Raw genomic sequence first — 23,879 nt, forward strand, 5'->3', positions numbered from 1 at the left:
TTTTTTTTGCATGGGAATCTTAGCAGCATGGATCTGTCAGCTTTGATACAGTTTGTTTGTCTCTCTCCGTATAGTTCTTGGCACACGTTTCAAGGCGCAGTTCTATCTCCGGCTGTTTAATCAAAACTAACGTAAATCAAAGTGGTCAAATTATAGCAGGTTGTTTGTAACGCATTGCAGCAAGGAAAGGAGGTTGTCTATAGTTTGTGTGGTGTGCACTTGTGTTTTTGGATGCAGATGGCAGAGACAAAAAGGGTTATCCATGAGTTCATCTGACTCTGGGTAAGTAGAAAAAGGGCTTAGTTGCCAACATCTCGCACTATCCCTTTTAAAAGCTCATCTTGTCAGAAAGTGTGGCGCTATGCCACACTTATAGGAAACATTGGATGGCTATAGCTACAGTAGCTAACACCCGCCTTGGGAATGCCCATGTAAATACTACTCCTTTTTTGCTTCTGGACCTGCAGTGTGTGCCTCTAACAGCCTTTCTTATGTCTCCTCCTCTCTGGCAGAATGCAGCTTGGCCAGTCAACCCGGTGGAAGTGACCGATAAGGATGGGCCAAAGAAGTAGAGCCCACTGGTGAGGAGTGGTGGAGAGGCCAAACAGAACCATAGCGACTAAACTACACCGAGCGCCACCATGCCCCGCCTCCCCTCCTAAACTCTCCTCCGACTCAGTCCCTTCCGCTCCCTCACACACAGATATAGTCGAGCTGCGGGTCTCACTCGCTATGGCCTCTGCCTACCTGTGGAAGCTGTCATCCCAGAAGCTGGGCTTCTTCCTGGTGAGCTTTGGATTCATCTGGGGCATGATGCTGCTCCACTTCACTATCCAGCAGCGGGCCACGCACGAGAGCAGCACCATGCTGCGACAGCAGATCCTGGAGCTCAGCAAGCGCTACATCAAGGCCCTGGCCGAGGAGAACCAGAGCGTCATGGACGGGCCCTACGTGGGAACCATGACGGCCTATGGTGAATATCGAGCACTGCACAAGTAGTGTTCTCCGTCCTTTGCGCTCTCTTCAAAATAGAATGATTCCACCTTGCAAAGCTGTGGTTGTGAGAACTCAGAATTTGTTAATGGTACACTGGGTATGTTCCATTCATTCACTTGGAATGTTTTATTGAATGGAATTCTGATTTGCCAGTTGTTGGTAGTGCTGCAATATTTGATCAACCTCACTTAGAGAACACACTGTTATTGAATAAGGACAGGCTGAATTGATTTACTATGTAGGCTAAGTAGAAGTGCCTTCAAAGTCAAAATAGCCAGCCCTATACATCCTCTGATATACAGATCATACAAAATGTATAATGTTGGCTATTTACAAGTGTTTATATTGTATTGTGGTTGTAATGTAACCATAGACAACAGGGAAGATGAGAAGAAAATATAAATGTACATTTTGTCTACAGCAGGGTGCTGCCTCATGTTGGAAAAAGGAAAGTAAAGTATTAGGGGGCTAGCCAGCCAGTAACTAGACTTGCACTAACAGAAGTGAGTGTTATGCTGATGCAGCTGCTTTCCCGCCATAACCTATTAACGTCTCGCGAACAGCCATCAATAAGTTATTCATGCCGTTAATAGACCCGTTTGGGTCAATGAGAGGCTTCATTAGAAACATGAGATTGGAATTGATTACTCTGAATACATTCTAATGGACGGCGAAAAACAAGAAAATACTGTATAATGACCTGGTAACCAACCAACCGCCACTGGTCCTCTTCCAGGAAAGAAGCTCTCTGAAAAGGCCATGCCTAATATGATTTGTCTTAAAACTCTCTTAGCCTGTAAAATTTAATTTATCTGGGTTTGTTAGGCAGGAAGCCTCCTGCCTATCAACCTCAGTTCTGCCACAGTCTGCTAATCGCCAGACCTCAAGAGTACTGACTGGCGAACACGGAGCATTTAGCTGCTCTTGTTCCCCTTAGGGTATGTGTTAAAACATAGATGCAGAGTGTTGAAGCATCTGCCTTGGTGAAACCCTTGATCGTACATAGCGTCCCATATGGCATCCTATTCCCTATTTAGTGTGCTACTATGGGTCCTGTCAAAAGTATTGCACTAAATTAGGAATAGGATGCCATTTGTAATACAACTGAGAAGTCTTTTTGTTCTAGCAGCCCAGTGCTCTCCGACCCGTTTTTAAATGACCTGGAGGAGGGTGTTGAAAGAAATCCTAAGCTTTATCCCAGACCTGTATAATGATATAATCGGCTCAATGTAATGGGCTAATTGCTTAATCATGTCATTAATTATCTCCAGAAAAGCATGAAATGAGTTGTTGCTGCAAACACTTATTCGGGAGGCAATGAGACAAAAGTTCTGTGATACGGTCTCATCTTATCAGAACAGATTCATAATATTCTGTCAGTAGCCTGAACTTTTAATTTAATTAGCTACACTTTATTAATGCATCAAATGGAGGAAATGTTTATATGATGTCTTGACCTAGGTCTAAAGAACCAGTCTGGAACCAGTTTAAAATGGACTGGATGAAACCAGTTTCCCTGTTTGAGACCTGTTCAAATGAGAGAGAACGATTTTAATGTACGTCTTGAGACTTGAACACTGTTTACTCTCTGCCATAGAAATGTAATTATAAGTTCTATCCTTTTTTTATGCTTTTGATTAAATAAAAGTAGTAAGGAGAGAGAGATTTGCTTCATGCTACGGTATTTGATGCTACGGTATTTGTACTCCCTCTGCAGATCTAGGATTCCTCTCAATATGACATTAATGCATTTAAAGGGAATTATGACTTCCTCTCTGCTCTCAGTAAATTACCCATAAAATCTGAGTGCACATTAATTAAATATTGTATCAAGACTGAATTGGTCTGGTGGTTTTATGTGGTGCATTGAACATTGTTTATTAGTTTGAATAGATGGGAATTTGGACTGAAGAGAGCGACGCGCTGAACCAAACCAAATTCCAGCGAACCTGTTTCCGCACTTTCCTTTTATGAGAAGAGTTTATTAGGTTTATAAATATCTGGTTTGATGAAAACCCATCTTTCATAAAGCATGTTGATGAGCAAGTTAAGAATTAGAAGGAGCTTATTTTATAGGAATAGGTCATGCCTTTCATTAAATAGCAGAAAACAAATTATTTAGTGGACATTCATACCGTTTATGGACGATGACGTTATTGTATATCTGAATGCAGCTGCTACTCTTGAAGGCGTTGGAGGCAGTTTATCATGGCGCACTACGCTTTTATTACAAGCGATCGGTTCAGTACACATCTCTGCATTCTGTATCAAAAAGTCTCGTACATAGATGGATTTGACTCATTTTGTTTCTAAAGCCCTCATGCGTAAACTTCCACCATACCTTACTTCATTGTTAACTTACAGATGTACGAGATATCAGACCCGGTCTCAGGGAGGGCTAACTCTAGAGATCCCTTCCAACTCCACTGGGTTAGAACAACTAACTCCACTGGGTTAGAACAACTAACTCCACTGGGTTAGAACAACTAACTCCACTGGGTTAGAACAACTAACTCCACTGGGTTAGAACAACTAACTCCACTGGGTTAGAACAACTAACTCCACTGGGTTAGAACAACTAACTCCACTGGGTTAGAACAACTAACCCAGTGGAGTTAGTTGTTCTATCTGCTTTTTTTGCACCTTGCTTGTGGAATGATATCCAAGGCTCTCTAAAATTGGATGAATTGGTGCCTCTTGGGCAATTTCAGAAGGCTTGATTTGAGGACCTTTTTACTGAAGAATGTGTTTTGTTTTCAATGATTGTTTAGCTTTTTGTGTATATTGATGTGTATACAGGGCTCATCTGTGAAAGATACCTTGATCTCACCATGACTCCCTGTTAAAATACAAGTTAAATAAATAAGAGAGCGAGGGAAGCCTTCTGTAACAGACTGGAATGAAGGTCGAATTATGAGAAAGCTGCACTAACTGCATAGCTGAATGTAGCTTTGGGACACAACATCGGGAGTGTGTGTATTGGTTGGACTCCCTGTGTTGTGCATCGATCTGGTGGGTGGCCATGAAAAAGCACCATAACACAGTGTAGCTGGCTTCACCCCAAAAATATTATATTTATAATCTCTAGGAACTCTACTTAACAGACAAAAAAAGTTCAGGCGTTTACTTGATAGGGGGGGACACATTTCACTCCATGTATGGTAAGTAGAGTTCCTGGAGATTCTAAAAACATTACATCACATGTGGTTACTTGGCAATGGTAATATAGTTATATGTAATGTCACTATAATTACAAGATGCATGCATTTCTTACATCTGCCATCAGCTCACATCAGTGTTGTGGGATTTGTGCATGTGGACTGTGATGTGATACTGTGTAATATCACTAGGCCGAGAGCGAGCACACAGCCTCATAGAAATATGGATTAGTCTCCCCGTCTGTCAGTCCGACTCCAAGTAAAATAAATCTCTGGATTTGTACACCACATAATCAGAAAATGATGGGAAAGTAATTTAGTGCATTGTGTCCAATATAATGCATTTTCTTTTGGAAGTATTGCTTTCATTTGAGTCTTTGTAATGTCAATGTTTTGCATAGTTTCAAAATACTGTACAGTATGTTTAAAACAACCATGTTTTATGGAGCTCCCATCATTCGAGTGGTTACATTTACCAAGCCCAATCTCTGTTTACCAAAAAAGGTGACAGGGTCAGGCTGTTGAAATTACAGATTATGCCTTTAGGGGGGAAATAGGCCTATATATTTTTTAAATCTTGATGTTGGCCTACTTTGTTAACTAAACCAAGTTTATTAAAGATCTGGGCTGGCTCCCCATTTTTACAACCTCACAAATTAGTCTGAATTTGAATATTATTTATTAACAGATAGCGGCTCTCTTAGTTTGCTTGGCCTGCTGTTGTCTGTTTTGGTCTACTCACTCAGTATGCAATTATTTATTTTTTGTGGGTCAGTCTCTTGAAAGATGACACTTGGCTGACCGTGAGGGTCACTGAAATAATGAACACCTTATTTCCTTAATAGTGCACTACATTTGACCAGAATCCTATCGGCCCTGGTCAAAAGTAGTGCACTATATAGGGAATAGGGAGCCATTTTAGGACATAGTCACAGTTTGTCTCCATGCTCATCACGTACCACGTATCGGCTCATGTAGACATTTGACATGAGTGAAGAACGTGACTCAACTAACACAGTTAGTATCTGTAAAGCGCTGTGACTGCAATGTAAGCTTTGCTCCCTCCCTATGGGTGCCTCTGTGGAGAACGAACGTGTCCGGCTTTCGCATGCATATTTCAGCTCTCATGTTTCATTTTGAAACGTTTTGCTTTGGGAATGAAGACTGAGTCAAGTCATGAATTTATTTTTTTAGCAGACAGGTGGTAACGATGAATGGGGAGTTGGGGACTATAAAACAACTATCACAACCGTATGTTGATTCAGTTCTGTAACAGTATCTTTTAATAAAAGTGGGTGTCTAGAAAGTGATCTGAACCAAAGAACTTGGATAAGTAACATACTACTACCACCACTGTCTTCTTAAATCAACGTATCTATGTAATAGTAGTATTTTTATCTTATTTTTTTACCACCGTTTTGGCTGAATACCCAATTCGGATTGGTTTGATGCTGTGAATTGTACTTTTTTTTTACAGTAAGCCCATCTATCCCATGGGTTTAGCAAGCCTGTTTTCACACCTACTGTATTACACTACTTGGCCACTTGAATGCAGGCTGTCCACACTCCGCCCTGACCATTTACATTTCCCTGTTTTAAGCTGGCTTAATTATTTACAGCGTTCCGTGCCTGTCGGAAAGACCGAATATTTCATTTGTTAACGTAAACCTCATCGTGCTTTGGGCACTCCTTTGCAAACATGCCGAGGAATGTTTATTTCTGAGACTCAATTGGCTGCGACCTGTAAAACATTTAATTAGCTACACACACAGATCATCCATGTGGGGAGATGGCCTACTCTACCTTGTCCAGGTTGGGGAGGGATGGATGGAATGGGCAGTGTGTTTGGACTGGGTGGCAGTGTGTTTCTTTCTCTAGTGCTCGTTTCTTTGTCTGTGTTGATAGAGGTCAGTCCGGGCGGGTTAATGCTCAGGGCAATGTGTTTTCCGAGGGAACAATCTAGTGTGTGTAATTATGTTCAGCCTGATGCCCTGGCAGTGGCAGCACCACTCTATTTCCGACAGTGCACTGCTTTTCACCAGAGTCATATGGGTCCTGGTCAAAAGTACTGCGCTATATAGGGAATAGGGTGGCATTTGGGCCGTGATCCAGCTTTCAGTTGATTTCTTGTCTGACGCAGCGACGCTCCCTCCCGGAATCTGCTTATCTCCGCCCTACCCAGCCGTGCAGAGCAGACACAACTCTGCAGCCTCCCTCTCTCCCTCACGCCTACTCTCCTCCCCTTCCCCTTCCACGCCGTCTTTCTGGAACGATAGGGAGTAACATATCAAATGAGACGCGCGGCCAGAGAAATTGCACCGCAGTCGGCGCGCTGACGTGTGACAGACTGGGTGCGATCGCTGTCTTCACAGCTCCACCGCCTCATGGAATGTTAATGAGGTTGACATTCCGGAATATTCTTGGGGCGGTGGGAGGAAAGGAAAACATTTCAGGGGCAGAAGGGTCATGCCATATTTAATTTTCTCGGTAGCTACTAGTCAAAATTAATAAACTGTTTTGTGGCAAGATCTTAGGTCATTCCAATAAACAATATGTTAAGCATGTTAATTTTGTTTTATCAGAGTTATATGCAAACTAATAAAATTGAAACCGAAGCCAAAATGTGTGTTGCATTTACAAGTCAACATTGATCAACTGTGAGATCTTACAACACCATAAACAATAATATGTAAATAATACAAAATAAAACATTCTGACAGTTATAACATGGAATTGAAGCCACTCAATGTCCTCATGGCTGCTGGATGGTAAATATCAGAAACACCATTAAGCCTTCGCACTGAAATGCCAAGCCCTGCATACCATTTCCTGAAATGCTACTAAAATTAACAGAGATGATGTCATTGTGAATGTCAGATCACTGTGTGTCCTTTCTATCCCACCCCACTTCTTATTGGCTAGCTACTGGGCTATGTCCCAATTATCACTCCTTACTCCCTAAATATGTATTTGTCCACTACCTTTCACCGACTTGAAACAAGATGAGTGGTATAAGAAACATGGTGGTGAACAAATGCAATACACTTAGATTTGTGGGAAGTAGTGAACGAGGGCATACTTCAGGAAGGAGACGTTATTGGGACACAACTATTGTGAATGTCAGCTTACATTTTTCAGTCCCGTCGTCCATCCCACATTTTGGCTAGCTACCGGAGTCAGGAGATGACCATAGAAATCCACAGACCTAAATGAAGCAGCAAGGTCATTCTCAAAGATACCCGCCAGCTCAGTTAAACATTTAAATGAGTCCGTTAACGGACAGCATGAAATTCAATGATTTATTGGGGTCGCTGAAATAAGCTGATCCTCTCCTCTTGTTTTTCATTTTTCAGAGGAAGGCCAATAAAAACGGTCCGTCTCAGTATACAAGGCATACTCCGATTTACTCACACCATAACGATATATTGATTAGCCTAGTTATGAATATAGAAAATCATTTTCTCTGGGGGTGAGTGTGGAGAGATACTCACTGGCATTATATCACTATGCTGTAATTTTCTCCTTGTCCTTCAAGAAGTCAATCTGAGATTAGAATATGACTATTCATGAGATCAATAAAAATTATAGGAAAATGAAAGGGAAATATAGTAAACACTGTACTGTATATTTTAGCCTCAAGTTATGTTACCTCATATCAGTCTTACTGATAACTAGTTATCTATGCTTCATACTATACTGTGTTCCCTCCTCCAGATCTGAAGAAGACTCTGGCGGTGCTCCTGGACAATATCATGGTGCGGCTGGGCAAGCTGGAGTCCAAGGTGGAGAACATCTACAACGGCACAGGGGCTAACCTGACCAACGGCACCAGCACAGTCACGCCCAGCGCCTCTAATGCAGAGAAGGTCAACGTGGCAGGTGAGGCTCACTCTCTCCCTCACGAGTTTACCCCCCACACATTCAAAACAAGACATTTCACCTTGAAAATCCCCAGTCCTAGTTCTGGAACATGTCAAAAGTAATAAGACATAGGCCTATAGCAGGGGCGTCAAGCTCAATTCCTGGAGTTGCTGAGTGTCTGCGGGTTTTCGCTCCTCCCTTGTACTTGATTGACCAATTAAGTTAGTTAGGAACTCACCTGGGTTTCTAGGTCTGGACACTATTTGAAAGGAAATAACAAAAACAAATTAACAGACACTCAGTTCTCCAGTGAATCCGATGTGAGCTTAGGTGTGAGTAGTGCTATTTATGCTGATAAGAATAAAGCTGTGCTCTGAGCCTGAATTGAAATGTCTCTATTCATCGAAGTTACCCCTCTGTCCTTAACCTACTGTAAGCAGTTGAATGCTCCAATATTCAAACCCATAGAAAACCTTTCTGCTTTCGCATACCTTTTCTGCGAGAACATAGAAAGCTCTCTTTTATAGGCCGCGGCCTTGAACATAGCTTGAATAAGGCCTCTCATTCACACATGCTGCGGGCCCCATTTTATTAGCCTTCATTTATTTTTCTTTCAGTTTTAAGATGACATGTTTGCCGGCTGGGAAATACTGAGTGTTTGTTTGCTCGGGTGGGCCCTGGGATTGGCTCTCAGTAGTTAGTGAAGTATTTAGGGGTTTCAATGGGGACTTTGTGGCGACTGAATATGGTCGGAATTACAAAGGGAGCGTTTTACTCTTGAGAGAGCTAGGCCCATTCCGTTCAGGCTTCAGAACGTTTCTTAAACAAAAGAAAAAATGTTCAACTCGGCCTCCTTTCTGTGTTAGGATGATTTTGTATTTAAAAAAATAAAAAATAAGAATACTGCCTCCGTCTTCGGCTACTTCAGTATCAGTGACAGTTCCCTGCTAGCTGTGTCAGTCAGGACATTGTGGTCCTTCTGTACTGCAGCAACCGCTACTTCCTGTGCAACAGCGATAACAAGATGGAGGTTATCTCCCATACCACATTAACGGTGCGCTGATATCTCAATCCCACTCTTTGTCAACCAATGGAATACTCTGGCTTTGGTCTAGTCAAAGGAAAGAGACCATACTGGTTGTCTTGACTTCTAACCTGTAAATAGACGCGCGTATCATTTGGCCGTGTGGTTTGCCCCAACAGTCTGAGTCATCCCTGAAACGCCACTCTTCCTCTCCACCTCTGTCCTGTGTGGCAAACAGCCCTGCCAACCTATTTGCTGTTTTCCCCTGGGCCATGTGGGGCTGGGAAGGCAATTACCCAGATAGGATCTGGACAGTGATGGGTTCACGCATGTCTTCTGAGAGGCTGGAGCACCCAGGGCCCCAGGTAGAGGTGTCGTGCTCCCCCTCCCCTTTCCCTGCTACCACACTGTGTCTCAGTCAGACAGTTTGGACCCTGCTCAGCCATGGAGAGAGGCCTCTGTTCTGACTATCGCTAATATACTGCTTAGACAAAATATGCTGCTTTAATCACTGTAAATATGCACATTTTGGTATAATCATGAAGTAAACATCTATCTCCCAAATTTGATTGTCGCAGCTAGATAGCTTTACAATGTGTTCATTTTAAAGCTATCCCAAACATGTCACTTCTGGCCAGTGCCTGACCCACCTCACAGCTGTGTATGGATGTGGCTGAGTCACCACAACCAGCCACACAGTCGGAACTCGGAGGGCAACGCCTAGTCCCTTCCTAACTGCTCTCGACTCTGAGAGAGCCCCCCCACCGCCACCCATTAACAGATGTTGGTGGAGGAGGACCCTTAAAAGCATCTGAAAGATGTTGTCAGGTCATGTGACCAGGTTGGGTCTGCAGTGGCCACTCTGCTTCCTTGCAGTGATGAGCAAATTTGAGGTCAGATAAGGAAGTTCATGCGAGGTATGTTGGGGTGTAACTATTTAAGTTACACATTGTATTGTGTAGGCCCAACTTGGAATAAAAGAACAGTCTGTTTTGTTTTGGTCTTTTATGGGGTTGTGGGTGAAATAAGGAAGTGTTAATGAGAACAGGGCTTCACTGTCCTTTTGCGCAACATGTAAAGTGTTGGTCCTATGTTTTCATAAGCTGAAAAAACAATGTCTGAAGTTTTAGTGGACTTTATTAGAATTTATTTCAGCGTACTAATTGCACTCTCCCTCAACTTCAGACATTGTTTTTTTCAGCTTATGAAACATAGGACCAACACTTTACATGTTGCGTTTATATTTGTGTTCAGTATATTTGCTTCTATAAGTTCTGAACATCTTCTTACTCCATGTTACATTAGGGGGCATCAGAGCATTTCACTGTTTAAAATTACATTTATTTGACAGGGACAATTCACATTCCACAACATTTCAGTAAATATGCCAGATTTAGCTAGCAGGCTAGTTTCCATCTGTTGTCACTTGAACTCTAGAAGGTTGTCTTTTTTAAGAAGTGATTCTGAGAGGTCCTTATCGGGTGGGCCTAAATAGCTGCCTGGGTCTCTCCGTCCAGAGCCACTTGATGTGAGTTCTGAGGGAAAGGCTATCACTCGCCTGGTCTGAGCTTCTGATACCTGGCACATCCACTACACTGTCTGGCTGCCACCATTCAGCTCAGCTGGGCTAGAGACACAGAGGATCACAGAGGCTCTTAACAGCACAAGGATGGCTCAATCTGGATTTGGCTCAGCAGGAGAGGATTGATTCAGATTGATTCAGCCAAACTCAGAACGGCCTTGGTGTGGACAATTGTCTGCCTGCTTCATGTTGATGCAGCCAATCACCAAGCAGTGTTTTCCTCTGAGTGTTGGTGTAGCGCGTTAGCTGTCCCTCTGCTGAAATGCAATCATGCTGGTAGATGGAGGAAGTGAAAGGTGGGGGTGTGTAAGAGGATGAAAGGCCAGGTGCCGGGCTCCTGAGATCTGGCTGGCTCTCTTCTCGTCTCCACCTAGCTGGCTGCCGTTGAAAGGTGTGGATGTTGCTTTTGGCATTGGCCGCAAGTTGGGCCTTCTGTGTGATTTGTAATGAGTAGGCTGTTGTTTTTGAGACGCTGCTGGCCGTAAGTGAGGACAGAAAAGCCCTTTTCTGCCTCAGAATGGCCCATCTCTTTGTCTTCTTATCGATCGTATCACGCCCGACCTAGGACAGACGACTGCCGACAATGGACAGAGGGCTAAGGTTTCAGTGATGCCGCACGGGACAATGACACCGCTGCCTCCCTGTGCACGACAACCCTAATGCATCACGGCAGAACTAAGGCAGGATTATAATAGCACTTACAATTTCAACTGCAGACTGCTGCTGTCACAGAGAGTGCTTCTCTCTCTGAGGAAGGGATACTACTCTCCCTGAACAGTTGACTATCAAAGACCCTCTGGGAATGTTGTCGTTCAACATAATGTAGCCTTTGACATAACATGGATGAGTCATGTCACTGCCATGTCTATAGACGTTGGCGAATCTGAGGTTTTTGTGCCGAAATGTTGGGCCAACCGTCTAGCCCTGCTTTGGATTAGACATAATGCGCTGTGATCTGAGGTCTACTAGTGGTGAGTGCAGAGGCTGTGTTTTCCTCTCACCGAGTGCACCGCTCTGTGTTCTGGGAGATTCTGTACCCTCCAGAAACACTCATACATCACCCACCGACCGACGGACGCTATCCAATCCGATGTCTCTCTCTTAAACAAATCAAAGTCCAGTTCTCCGCCGCTCTCCGCCTCCCAAGAACATGGTGCCTGTTCCGGAGGCTATAGGGTTACAGAACATTCAGATAGAAACGTGTTGTGTCGAACATTAAATGGTTGTCTGTCAGATTTTTTGGCTCTATTCATTCTTATTCTATCTGCAAAGTGTAGAGCTTTTCACCTCCATGACTACACCACAGCTTTCTGTGCGTGCTCCTATAGACTTTGACTAGGGTTATTGTGTACAATGCAAACCCCAGACCTGCCAGTGTTAAGTATGGCTTGGCTCAGTAGTCAGGGGCAGGTAGGACAAATATGTTGACCACTAAAGACCTTTTGGTTCAATGGTAGTAATAAGATTTGCTTGACAAAGAACGTCTCTACTGGGACGCAGCATCTGAGGCCTGGCAATTACAGGATCTCCAATGCACTTTCTCTCAGGTTGGTAATGCTATACTGTATTGGCAGTGTTGACTGCATTATGGCCTACACAGGTCCAAATATGAGTGAGTCCTATTGCATTAAAAAATGTGCATTCAAAGTTTTACATTTTCATTGGACCTTGACACAAAACCGGCCAGACACATTCTTCAAATATTTGTTTGAGTCCCAACCATGGATCATTTTTTACATTTTCTTTTTAATTTCACCTTTATTTAACCAGGTAGGCAAGTTGAGAACAAGTTCTCATTTACAATTGCGACCTGGCCAAGATAAAGCAAATCAGTTTGACACATACAACAACACAGAGTTACACATGGAGTAAAACAAACATACAGTAAATACAGTAGAAAAATAAGTCTATATACAATGTGAGCAAGTGAGGTGAGATAAGGCAGATAAAGGCAAAAAAAAGGCCATGGTGGCGAAGTAAATACAATATAGCAAGTAAAACACTGGAATGGTTGATTTCCAGTGGAAGAATGTGCAAAGTAGAGAGAAATAATGGGGTGCAAAGGAGCAAAATAAATAAATAATAAACTAGGGAAAGAGGTAGTTGTTTGGGCTAAATTATATATGGGCTATGTACAGGTGCAGTAATCTGTGAACTGCTCTGACAGCTGGTGCTTAAAGCTAGGGAGGGAGATGAGTGTTTCCAGTTTCAGAGATTTTTGTAGTTCGTTCCAGTCATTGGCAGCAGAGAACTGGAAGGAGAGGCGGCCAAAGGAAGAATTTGTTTTGGGGGTGACCAGAGAGATATACCTGCTGGAGTGCGTGCTACAGGTGGGTGCTGCTATGGTGACCAGCGAGCTGAGATAAGGGGGGACTTGACCTAGCAGGGTCTTGTAGATGACCTGGAGCCAGTGGGTTTAGCGACGAGTATGAAGCGAGGGCCAGCCAACGAGAGTGTACAGGTCTCAGTGGTGGGTAGTATATGGGGCTTTGGTGACAAAACGGATGGCACTGTGATAGACTGCATCCAATTTATTGAGTAGGGTATTAGACTATTTTTTTTTAAATGACATCGCCGAAGTCGAGGATTGGTAGGATGTTCAGTTTTACAAGGGTATGTTTGGCACCATGAGTGAAGGATGCTTTGTTGTGAAATAGGAAGCCAATTCTAGATTTAACTTTGGATTGGAGATGTTTGATGTGAGTCTGGAAGGAGAGTTTACAGTCTAACCAGACACCTAGGTATTTGTAGGTGTCCACATATTCTAAGTCAGAGCCGTCCAGAGTAGTGATGTTGGACAAGCGGGCAGGTGCAGGCAGCGATCGGATGAAGAGCATGCATTTAGTTTTACTTGTATTTAAGTGCAATTGGAGGCCACGGAAGGAGAGTTGTATGGCATTGAAGCTCGCCTGGAGGGTTGTTAACACGGTGTCCAAAGAAGGGCCAGAAGTATACAGAATGGTGTCGTCTGCGTAGAGGAGGATCAGAGACTCACCAGCAGCAAGAGCGACATCATTGATGTATACAGAGAAGAGAGTCGGTCCAAGAATTGAACCCTGTGGCACCCCCATAGAGACTGCCAGAAGCCCGGACAACAGACTGTCCGATTTGACACACTGAATTCTATCAGAGAAGTAGTTAGTGAACCAGGCGAGGCAATCATTTGAGAAACCAAGGCTGTCGAGTCTGCCTATGAGGATGTGGTGATTGACAGAGTCGAAAGCCTTGGCCAGGTCAATGAATACGGCTGCACAGTATTGCTTCTTATCGATGGTGGTTAAGATATCGTTTAGGACCTTGAGCATGGCTGAGGTGCACCCATGACCAGCTCTGAAACCAGATTGCATAGCGGAGAAGGTATGGTGTGATTCGAAATGGTCGGTAATCTGTTTGTTGACTTGGCTTTCGAAGACAGGGTAGGATAGATATAGGTCTGTAGCAGTTTGGATCAAGAGTGTTCCCCCCTTTGAAGAGGGGGATGACCGCAGCTGCTTTCCATTCTTTGGGAATGTCAGACAACAGGCTAGTAATAGGGGTGGCAACAATTTCGGCAGATCATTTTAGAAAGAAAGGGTCCAGATTGTCTAGCCCGGCTGATTTGTAGGGGTCCAGATCTTGCAGCTCTTTTAGAACATCAGCTGACTGGATTTGGGAGAAGGAGAAATGGGGAAGGCTTGGGCGAGTTGCTGTGGGGGGTGCAGTGCTGTTGACCGGGTTAGGGGTAGCCAGGTGGAAAGCATGTCCAGCCGTAGAAAAATGCTTCTTGAAATTCTCAATTATAGTGGATTTATTGGTGGTGACAATGTTTCCTATCTTCAATGCAGTGGGCAGCTGGGAGGAGGTGTTCTTATTCTCCATGGACTTTACAGTGTCCCAGAACTTTTTTGAGTTTGTGTTGCAGGAAGCAAATTTCTTGTTGAAAAAGCTAGCCTTGGCTTTTCTAACTGCCTGTGTATATTGGTTTCTAGCTTCCCTGAAAAGTTGCATATCACAGGGGCTGTACGATGCTAATGCAGAACGCCATAGGATGTTTTTGTGTTGGTTAAGGGCAGTAAGTTCTGGAGAGAACCAAGGGCTATATCTGTTCCTGGTTCTAAATTTCTTGAATGGGGCATGCTTATTTAAGATGGTTGAGGAAGGCATTTAAAAAATAAAAAACAGGGTTCCTCTACTGACGGGATGAGATCAATATCCTTCCAGGATAACCCGACCAGGTCGACTAGAAAGGCCTGCTCGCTGAAGTGTTTCAAGGAGCGTTTGACAGTGATGAGTGGAGGTCGTTTGACTGCTGACCCATTACGGATGCAGGCAATGAGGCAGTGATCGCTGAGATCTTGGTTGTAAACAGCAGAGGTGTATTTAGAGGGCAAGTTGGTTAGGATGATATCTATGAGGATGCCTGTGTTTACAGCTTTGGGGTGGTACCTGGTATGTTCATTGATAATTTGTGTGAGATTGAGGGCATCAAGCTTAGATTGTAGGATGGCTGGGGTGTTAAGCATGCTCCAGTTTAGGTCGCCGAGCAGCACGAGCTCTGAAGGGCAATCAGTTCACATATGGTGTCCAGAGCACAGCTGGGGGCAGAGGGTGGTCTATAGCAGGCGGCAACGGTGAGAGACTTGTTTTTAGAGAGGTGGATTTTTAAAAGTAGAAGTTCAAATTGTTTGGGTACAGACCTGGATAGTAGGACAGAACTCTGCAGGCTATCTTTGCAGTAGATTGCAACACCGCCCCCTTTGGCTGTTCTATCTTGTCTGAAAATGTTGTAGTTAGGGATGAAAATTTCAGACTTTTTGGTGGTCTTCCTAAGCCAGGATTCAGACATGGCTAGAACATCCGTGTTGGCAGAGTGTGCTAAAGCAGTGAATAAAACAAACTTAGGGAGGAGGCTTCTAATGTTAACATGCATGAAACCAAGGCTATTACAGTTACAGAAGTCATCAAAAGAGAGCGCCTGGGAGTGAAGCTAGGCACTGCAGGGCCTGGATTCACCTCTACATCACCAGAGGAGGAGTAGGATAAGGGTACGGCTAAAAGCTATGAGAATGTGTCGTTTAGAACGTCTGGAACAGAGAGTAAAAGGAGGTTTCTGGGGGCAATAAAATAGCTTCAAGGTATAATGTACAGACAAAGGTATGGTAGGATGTGAATACAGTGGAGGTAAACCTAGGTATTGAGTGATGATGAGAGAGATATTGTCTCTAGAAACATCATTGAAACCAGGTGATGTCATCGCATGTGTGGGAGGTGGAACTGAAAGGTTGGATAAGGTATAATGAGCAGGGCTAGAGGCTCTACAGTGAAATAAGCCAATACACACTACCCAGAACAGCAATGGACAAGGCATATTGACATTAAGGTGAGGTATGCTTAGTCGAGTGATCATAAGGGTCCAGTGAGTAGTGAGGTTGTTTGGGGTCATGGCGATTCAGACAGCTAGCCGGGCCATCGGTAGCAAGCTAGCATAGGATGGAGGTCTGTTTTTAGCCACCTCGTGCGTTTCCGTCGGTAGATTAGTGGGGTTCCGTGTGGTAGAGGGGATCAATCCAATTGGCAAAATAGATATATAGTTATAGTGACACAAGAAAAATTGTCCGATAGACATATTCAGATAGCAGCCAATAAGACGGCTAACGATTAGCGGGCTGCAGATGGGGGTTCAGGGAACGTCGCAATGGAGGGGCCAGTTGGATAACTCCCTCGGGCAGATAACATCGATAGTCTAGTCGTGAAAGTCCGTTGGGGCTCAGCATCGGCAGTAAAACGGGTCCGGATAGGTGATTTTAGCCCGGGAGTGGCTGATGGAACTCTTCAGCTGGCTAGCTCCGGAATAATTTATGTTTGCCCCGGGATCAGACGTAAGCCAATAGTCACACGGATAGCAGCTAGCTAGCTGCGAGATCCAGGTATAAATGTCCAGAGCTTGCGGTTGAAATCCGGGGATATGGAGAGAGAAATAGGTCCGGTATGTTCTGGTCTGAGTCGCGTTGTAGAAAACTGCCGATAGATTTTCGAGCTAAAGGATAGCTGATGACCACAAACAGTGGTTAGCTGAATACTAACGTTAGCCAGTAAACTGGTTAGCTTCTGGTTAGCTTCTGGCTAGCTTCTATTGTGGATTTCAAATTTGAGGTAAATAATATATACAGTGGGGCAAAAAAGTATTTAGTCAGCCACCAATTGTGCAAGTTCTCCCACTTAAAAAGATGAGAGAGGCCTGTAATTTTCATCATAGGTACACTTCAACTATGACAGACAAAATGATGATTTTTTTTCCAGAAAATCACATTTTTAATGACTTATTTTCCACCATAATTTGCAAATAAATTATTTGGTCACCTACAAACAAGCAAGATTTCTGGCTCTCACAGACCTGTAACAACTTCTTTAAGAGGCTCCTCTGTCCTCCACTCGTTACCTGTATTAATGACGCCTGTTTGAACTTGTTATCAGTATAAAAGACACCTGTCCACAAGCTCAAACAGTCACACTCCAAACTCCACTATGGCCAAGACCAAATAGCTGTCAAAGGACACCAGAAACAAAATTGTAGACCTACACCAGGCTGGGAAGACTGAATCTGCAATAGGTAAGCAGCATTGTTTGAAGAAATCAACTGTGGGAGCAATTATTAGGAAATGGAAGACATACAAGACCACTGATAATCTCCCTCGATCTGTGGCTCCACGCAAGATCTCACCCCGTGGGGTCAAAATGATCACAATAACGGTGAGCAAAAATCCCAGAACCACACGGGGGGATCTAGTGAATGACCTGCAGAGAGCTGGGACCAAAGTAACAAAGCCTACCATCAGTAACACACTATGCCGGCAGGGACTCAAATCCTGCAGTGCCAGACGTGTCCCCCTGCTTAAGCCAGTACATGTCCAGACCCGTCTGAAGTTTGCTAGAGAGCATTTGGATGATCCAGAAGAAGATTGGGAGAATGTCATATGGTCAGATGAAACCAAAATAGATCTATTTTGGTAAAATCTCTACTCGTTGTGTTTGGAGGACAAAGAATGCTGAGTTGCATCCAAAGAACACCATACCTACTGTGAAGCATGGGGTGTAAACATTATGCTTTGGGGCTGTTTTTCTGCAAAGGGACCAGGATGATTGATCCGTGTAAAGGAAAGAATGAATGGGGCCATGTATCATGAGATTTTGAGTGAAAAACTCCTTCCATCAGCAAGGGCATTGAAGATGAAACGTGGCTGGGTCTTTCAGCATGACAATGATCCCAAACACACCGCCCGGGCAACGAAGGAGGACCGGTTAGGACCGCCAGCCACTGAAGCCAGTGCTGTGTGTGGGTCTGTATCTGTGTCTGGTTGGGTTCAAAACCCGGGTCTCCTGCAAATGTGTCATCTCTCTGAGGTAAAGCCTAGGCTTCCGGTCTCATCCAAATTGCAAACAAAGTTACTCATCACACCAGCGTGGTTCATCGAACCACCTCTGTTACATGCACCACCGCCCTCTCCCCAGCTTGTGAATAAGGACGGGTGCCTCGGTGCCATCACACCTCGTCTGCCACCCTACTCAGAGCCACTCGCAGAGAACAGCACTGACATTTCCAAGCTTTCACTGCAGTTGGGGTTTAGTCAAATTGGTTTGGCAATTGCAGAGTGAAATATAAAGGCATCGGTACTGGGTAACCGACACTACGCAGAGGTAGGCAAGAGAAAAGGCTTTTGAACAAGGAGTAGGCTTGATAGTCTTGCTTTTTGAATAAATTGCCCCACTACAAAGCAAGATTGCTATCTTAGGAGCCAGAAAGGACATTTGTATTCCGAATCGCTTCCATGAGCTTTTGAATTTCCTTATCTCCTCTGGAAGTGAGATAAAACCTGCTCTGTGTTCCACCTGTATGACAGCATAATGGAAAACATTCTAGCATGTTTTTGAGTGCACTGCTGAACATTTCTAGGCTTTTCCTGGAACATGCTGCTAACAGATCCAGTTGGAAACAACTCATGGGTGTGTGTCCCAAATGGCACCCTTTTCTCTACATAGTGCACTACTGCGGGCCCAGGTCAAAAGTAGTGCACTATATAGGGAATAGGGTGACATTGGGGTTATGGACCAGGAAGGCCTCTGCTTTGCATCAGTGCAGATTTAGCAAACCATTTGCAGTACAACATGCAATGTTTTCTTCCCCTGTCTAGCTCACTTTTTTTAGAGCAATTATTGGAGGTCTCCCCATAGACACTTATTCATATGGAGTGCGGATGAGGATCTAAATGTAAACAAACTGTGAGAGGTTGAGAAATGTGGCCACTTGCATAGCTCACAAAGGAGGATACTGTATCATGCCTCAAACGTGTTCTGCAGTGCCCTGCCTGATCAAGGCCTGGATTGGATGGGATGGCTATAGCTGGCTGCCTCCAGCAGCCAGGCCATGTGCGCCACTCAGTTTCACTCCTCTCCCTTTCTGTCTCTTTTTCTCTTCTCCGCTGGCTTGTGTTCGACTGAACGAGGCAGCCGTATTCAGGGGGGCAGTAAACAGAGCGCTGCACTGTATAAACTCCCCCCTTTCTAAAACAGATATTTGGGTTTTGTTAGAACTAACAGTGGCTCTGTATACGTTCAGAGAGGATCAACATTAGCCTCATCTGGGGCCCTACATTTGTACAGCATGTGTTGTTGTTGAGGCGGTCGCATCTGTTTCTACTCTGGTTCGCGGTGGTAGATTTGACTATTTTTCTTAATTCATCAATGCACTCTCCAACAACCCTAGCTTGGTCCCAGATCTTGTGCTCTCAGTTGACGTGACAATGACCATAGGAATTGGCAAGACCACACAAACAGATCTGGGACCTGTCTAGTCTAACCTCGGTTTAGTGATTGAATCAGGTCTTAAGAGAATGTGCTGATGTTTTTGTTGACAGGAATCATAATAGAGGATACACTTAAGATAGCCCGATCCCTCTACAGTCAGTAACAAGGCATGATTGTTTCATGCTGGCTGTACACACAGTAACATATTATCATGCAGCCTTGGGAAGGACCAATGTTTTCCTGAATGGATAATGCTATGCAAATATTGTAGCTGCAGTATGAGACATTTGACTACAGGCTAGTCATATTGGTGCTATCTAGTGTTGCTGGGTGTAGGGTGAAGTTGCACTTAGATGCTGATCTTTTGTCAGTTTAGCATTTTCCCGCTAAAGGTTAAGGTTAGGATTGGGGGGAGGGAAGCTGATCCTTGATCTGTACCTAGGAGATACTTTACCCCATAGAAGTACAAACAGTCATGTGTTCTCCATCACAGTTCTGATATTTTATGGTCTATATACTTTAAACCAGTTTATGGTCTGCCTTTGTGTGAAGGCACAAAGTCGCCGCCAGGTAAACACTAGAGCTGTAAATGTAAAACCTCTCTTTTGCCTCTGTGCAAATCAGGTTATTTATGGTGATGCTAGGGGAAAAGTAGTGTTTGATGCTGATATTACAGAACAACCTTTGGAAACATAGGCCTAGGTTTAAATGAATGGGTACACCTGTTCTTGCATATTGCATTCTTGGCGTTTCCTCTATGTACAGATCTAGGATCAGCTTCTCCTCCCCCAATACTAGTAAGACGTAACTAATATGATATATATATATACATTCACACATAATATATATATATATACATTCACACACAGTTGAAGTCGGAAGTTTACATACACCTTAGCCAAATACACTTAAGCTCAGTTTTTCACAATTCCTAACATTTAATCCTAGTAAAAATTCCTTGTCTTAGGTCAGGTAGGATCAGCACTTTATTTTAAGAATGAAATGTCAGAATAATAGTAGAGAGAATGGTTTATTTCAGCTTTTATTTCTTTCTTCACATTCTCAGTGGGTCAGAAGTTTACATTTCAGGTAGTTTTGGGTAGCCTTCCACATCATCCCACAATAAGTTGGGTGAATTTTGTCCAATTCCTTCTGACAGAGCTGATGTAACTGAGTCAGGTTTGTAGGCCTCCTTGCTCGCACACTCTTTTACAGTTCTGCCCACAAATGTTCTATAGGATTGAGGTCAGGGCTTGGGATTAGCCACTCCAATACCTTGACTTTGTTGTCCTTAAGCCTTTTTTTGCCACAACTTTGGAAGTATGCTTGGGGTCATTGTCCATTTGGAAGACCCATTTGCGACCAAGCTCTAACTTCCTGACTGATGTTTTGAGATGTTGCTTCAATATAGCCGCATAATATTTCTCCCTCTATTTTGTAAAGTGCACCAGTTGGTCCTGCAGCAAAGCACCCCCACAACATGATGCTGCCACCCCCATGCTTCACAGTTGGGATGGTGTTCTTCAGCTTACAAGCCTCCCCATTTTCCTCCAAACATAACGATGGTCATTATGGCCAAACAGTTCTATTTTTGTTTCATCAGACTAGAGGACATTTCTCAAAAAAGTACAATCTTTGTCCCCATGTTCAGTTGCAAACCGTAGTCTGGCTTTTTTTATGGCAGTTTTGGAGCACTGGCTTCTTCCTTGCTGAGCACCCTTTCAGGTTATGTCGATATAGGACTCGTTTTAACTGTGGATATAGATAATTTTGTACCGGTTTCCTCCAGCATCTTCACAAGGTCTTTTGCTGTTGTTCTGGGATTGATTTGCACTTTTCGCACCAAAGTACGTTCATCTCTAGGAGACAGAACGCGTCTCCTTCCTGAGCAGTATGATGGCTGCGTGGTTCCATGGAGTTTATAATTGCGTACTATTGTTTGTACAGATGAACGTGGTACCTTCAGGCATTTGGAAATTGCTTCCAAGGATGAACCAGACTCATGGAGGTCTACAATGTTTTTTCTGAGGTCTTGGCAGGTTACTTTAGATTTTCCCATGATGCCAAGCAAAGAGGCACTGAGTTTGAAGGTAGGCCTTGAAATACATATACCACCAATCGACTCAAATGTCAATTAGCCTATCAGAAGCTTCTAAAGCCGTGACATCATTTTCAGGAATTTTCCAAGCTGTTTAAAGGCACAGTCAACTTAGTGCACGTAAACTTCTGACCCACTGGAATTGTGATACAGTGAATTATAAGTGAAATAATCTGTCTGTAAACAATTGTTGGAAAAATGACTTGTCATGCATGAAGTAGATGTCCTAACCGACTTGCCAAAACTATAGTTTGTTAACAAGAAATTTGTGGAGTCGTTGAAAAATGAGTTTTAGTGACTCCAACCTAAGTGTATGTAAACCTCTGATTTCAACTGTATATATTTATTTATTGTATTTTTACCAAAATACACTACATGTTCAATGAGCAGGTGTCCACATACTTTTGGTCATCTCATTCCAAAATCATGGGCATTAATATGGAGTTGGTCCCCCTTTGCTGCTATAACAGCCTCCAGTCTTCTGGGAAGACATTCCACTAGATGTTGGAACATTGCTGTGGAGACACTAATGCCACAAGCATTAGTGAGGTTTGGCACTGATGTTGGGCAATTAGGCCTAACTCGCAGTCGCCATTCCAATTAATCCCAAAGGTGTTCAATGGGGTTGAGGTCAGGGCTCTTTGCAGGCCATTTAAGTTCTTCCACACTGATCTCGACAAACCATTTCTGTGTGGACCTTTCTTTGTACACGGGGGCATTGTCATGTTGAAACAGGAAAGGGCCTTCCCCAAACTGTTCCACAAAGTTCAATGCACTGAATTGTCTGGAATGTCATTGTATGTTGTAGTGTTAAGATTTCCCTTCACTGGAACTAAGGGGCCTAGCCCGAACCATGAAAAAACAGCCCAGACCATTATTCCTACTCCACCAAACGTTACAAGTAGGCACTATGCATCCGGGAAGGTAGGGTTCTCCTGGCATTCACCAAACCCAGATTCTGCCAGATGGTGAAGCGTGATTCATCACTCCAGAGAACAGCGTTTCCACTGCTACAATGGCGGCGAGCTTTACACCACTCCAGCCGACACTTGGCATTGCGCATGGTGATCTTAGGTTTGCCTTGTGTGGGGCTGCTCATGATGCTCCCGACGAACAGTCCGCAACGGGTGTAGCAGAAATAGCTGAATCCACTACTTTTGTGTATATATAGTGTATTACAGTGGAGACAAACATGTCCACCTGCACTTTTAATGTTACCGTTGTAGTGCAGACTTAAGTCCCGTTTGTGCCTTTTGAGATTGATTCTGACTAGTAGAAGCGTTTTCTTCTCTTTCCTAGTAGTTGACACTCCAACATAGAAAAACAACCTAGTTTATGAACAAAACAATGTAAATAGCCAAGAAACCCAAGGACAAAGTCTCACTTCAGCAGACTTTAGTTTCAAGTAAATTAGACAGACTTTTATGGCTGGACGCAGTGCTTCAAAAAATGTATATTTCACTCAACACCCCAGCCAGGCGATGTTGTAGCGCAAAGTAGAGTAAAGTACGTAGTTCTTTGACTTTGTGTGATTTAATTTACCAGCTATGAAACAACAAGGCAGAAATACTTTGAAAACAGCTACTGCAGCATTTATTTGACTATAAATGTGATAATTCTTGACTATTTGTATTCACAAATGCGAGTGAAATGCTCGCCCTGACCACCCGTCAATGCCAAAATCTACCCGCAGGTGGATGGTGTTAATTTTAGGCCCTGTTAACCATTAGTGGAAGAAATGCAGCATCCACGGGCGACTTTAACCCACACAGCACATTGAAGCCCTTTGAATGAACATTTAAAATCACATTTTATTTGTCACATACGCTGAATACAACAGGTTACGACACCTTACCGTGAAATGCTTACTTACAAGCTCTTAACCAACAATGCAGTTCAAGAAATATAGTTAAGAAAAAAAGTAAAAGATAAAATAAAAAGTAACACAATAAAATATGTTATTCAAATGCTATTCAAAGCCCAGTCCCTGACTACCTGAATTCTCAGAAATGTTACCCTCACGATGGTTTCTTCCCTCCGCTGCGGCTTTGTCTCATTAGTAAATATTACATAGCTCTTCTTAATTAATTTGGATCCGGGGAACGTTAGTCATGCTTGGGAGATGATGAAATGATAAATCAAGGCTTTTGGCTGCCACAGGCACTCTGGGAACTGTTGTTATTTACGCTGCTGTGAGAATGAAGTTCTGGTCCTGGTTTCCCAAAATTATCTGAAGCCTAAGTTAATCATTAGAACCATTGAGCTCAAGGCTAAGTTCGTCGTTAGAACCATTGAGGTCACTGAACTTAGCCTTAAGATGCTTTTAGGAAAACAAGCCCTGGTGAGAGCCGGTAGCCGAGAACGAACACACACACACAT

At 43.5% G+C, this 23,879-nt stretch overlaps 1 protein-coding gene across 2 annotated transcripts in view; it reads left to right on the plus strand.

The window, feature by feature from the left end:
- The window catches only part of LOC135543600 (alpha-1,6-mannosylglycoprotein 6-beta-N-acetylglucosaminyltransferase A-like), a 103,807-nt gene that overhangs the window by 16,485 nt on the left and 63,443 nt on the right, over positions 1-23,879 (plus strand). The window contains exons 2-3 of one of the 2 annotated variants that reach the window (XM_064970995.1): positions 513-973; positions 7,869-8,033. In XM_064970995.1, coding sequence (XP_064827067.1) covers positions 733-973; positions 7,869-8,033 — 406 coding nt within the window. In that variant the 5' untranslated portion in view covers positions 513-732. The remainder of the gene's footprint in view (positions 1-512; positions 974-7,868; positions 8,034-23,879) is intronic. The other variant, XM_064970996.1, reaches the window with a different exon arrangement.

This window comes from Oncorhynchus masou, chromosome 7 (assembly GCF_036934945.1).
Source record: "Oncorhynchus masou masou isolate Uvic2021 chromosome 7, UVic_Omas_1.1, whole genome shotgun sequence".
Classification (NCBI taxonomy): domain Eukaryota; kingdom Metazoa; phylum Chordata; class Actinopteri; order Salmoniformes; family Salmonidae; genus Oncorhynchus; species Oncorhynchus masou.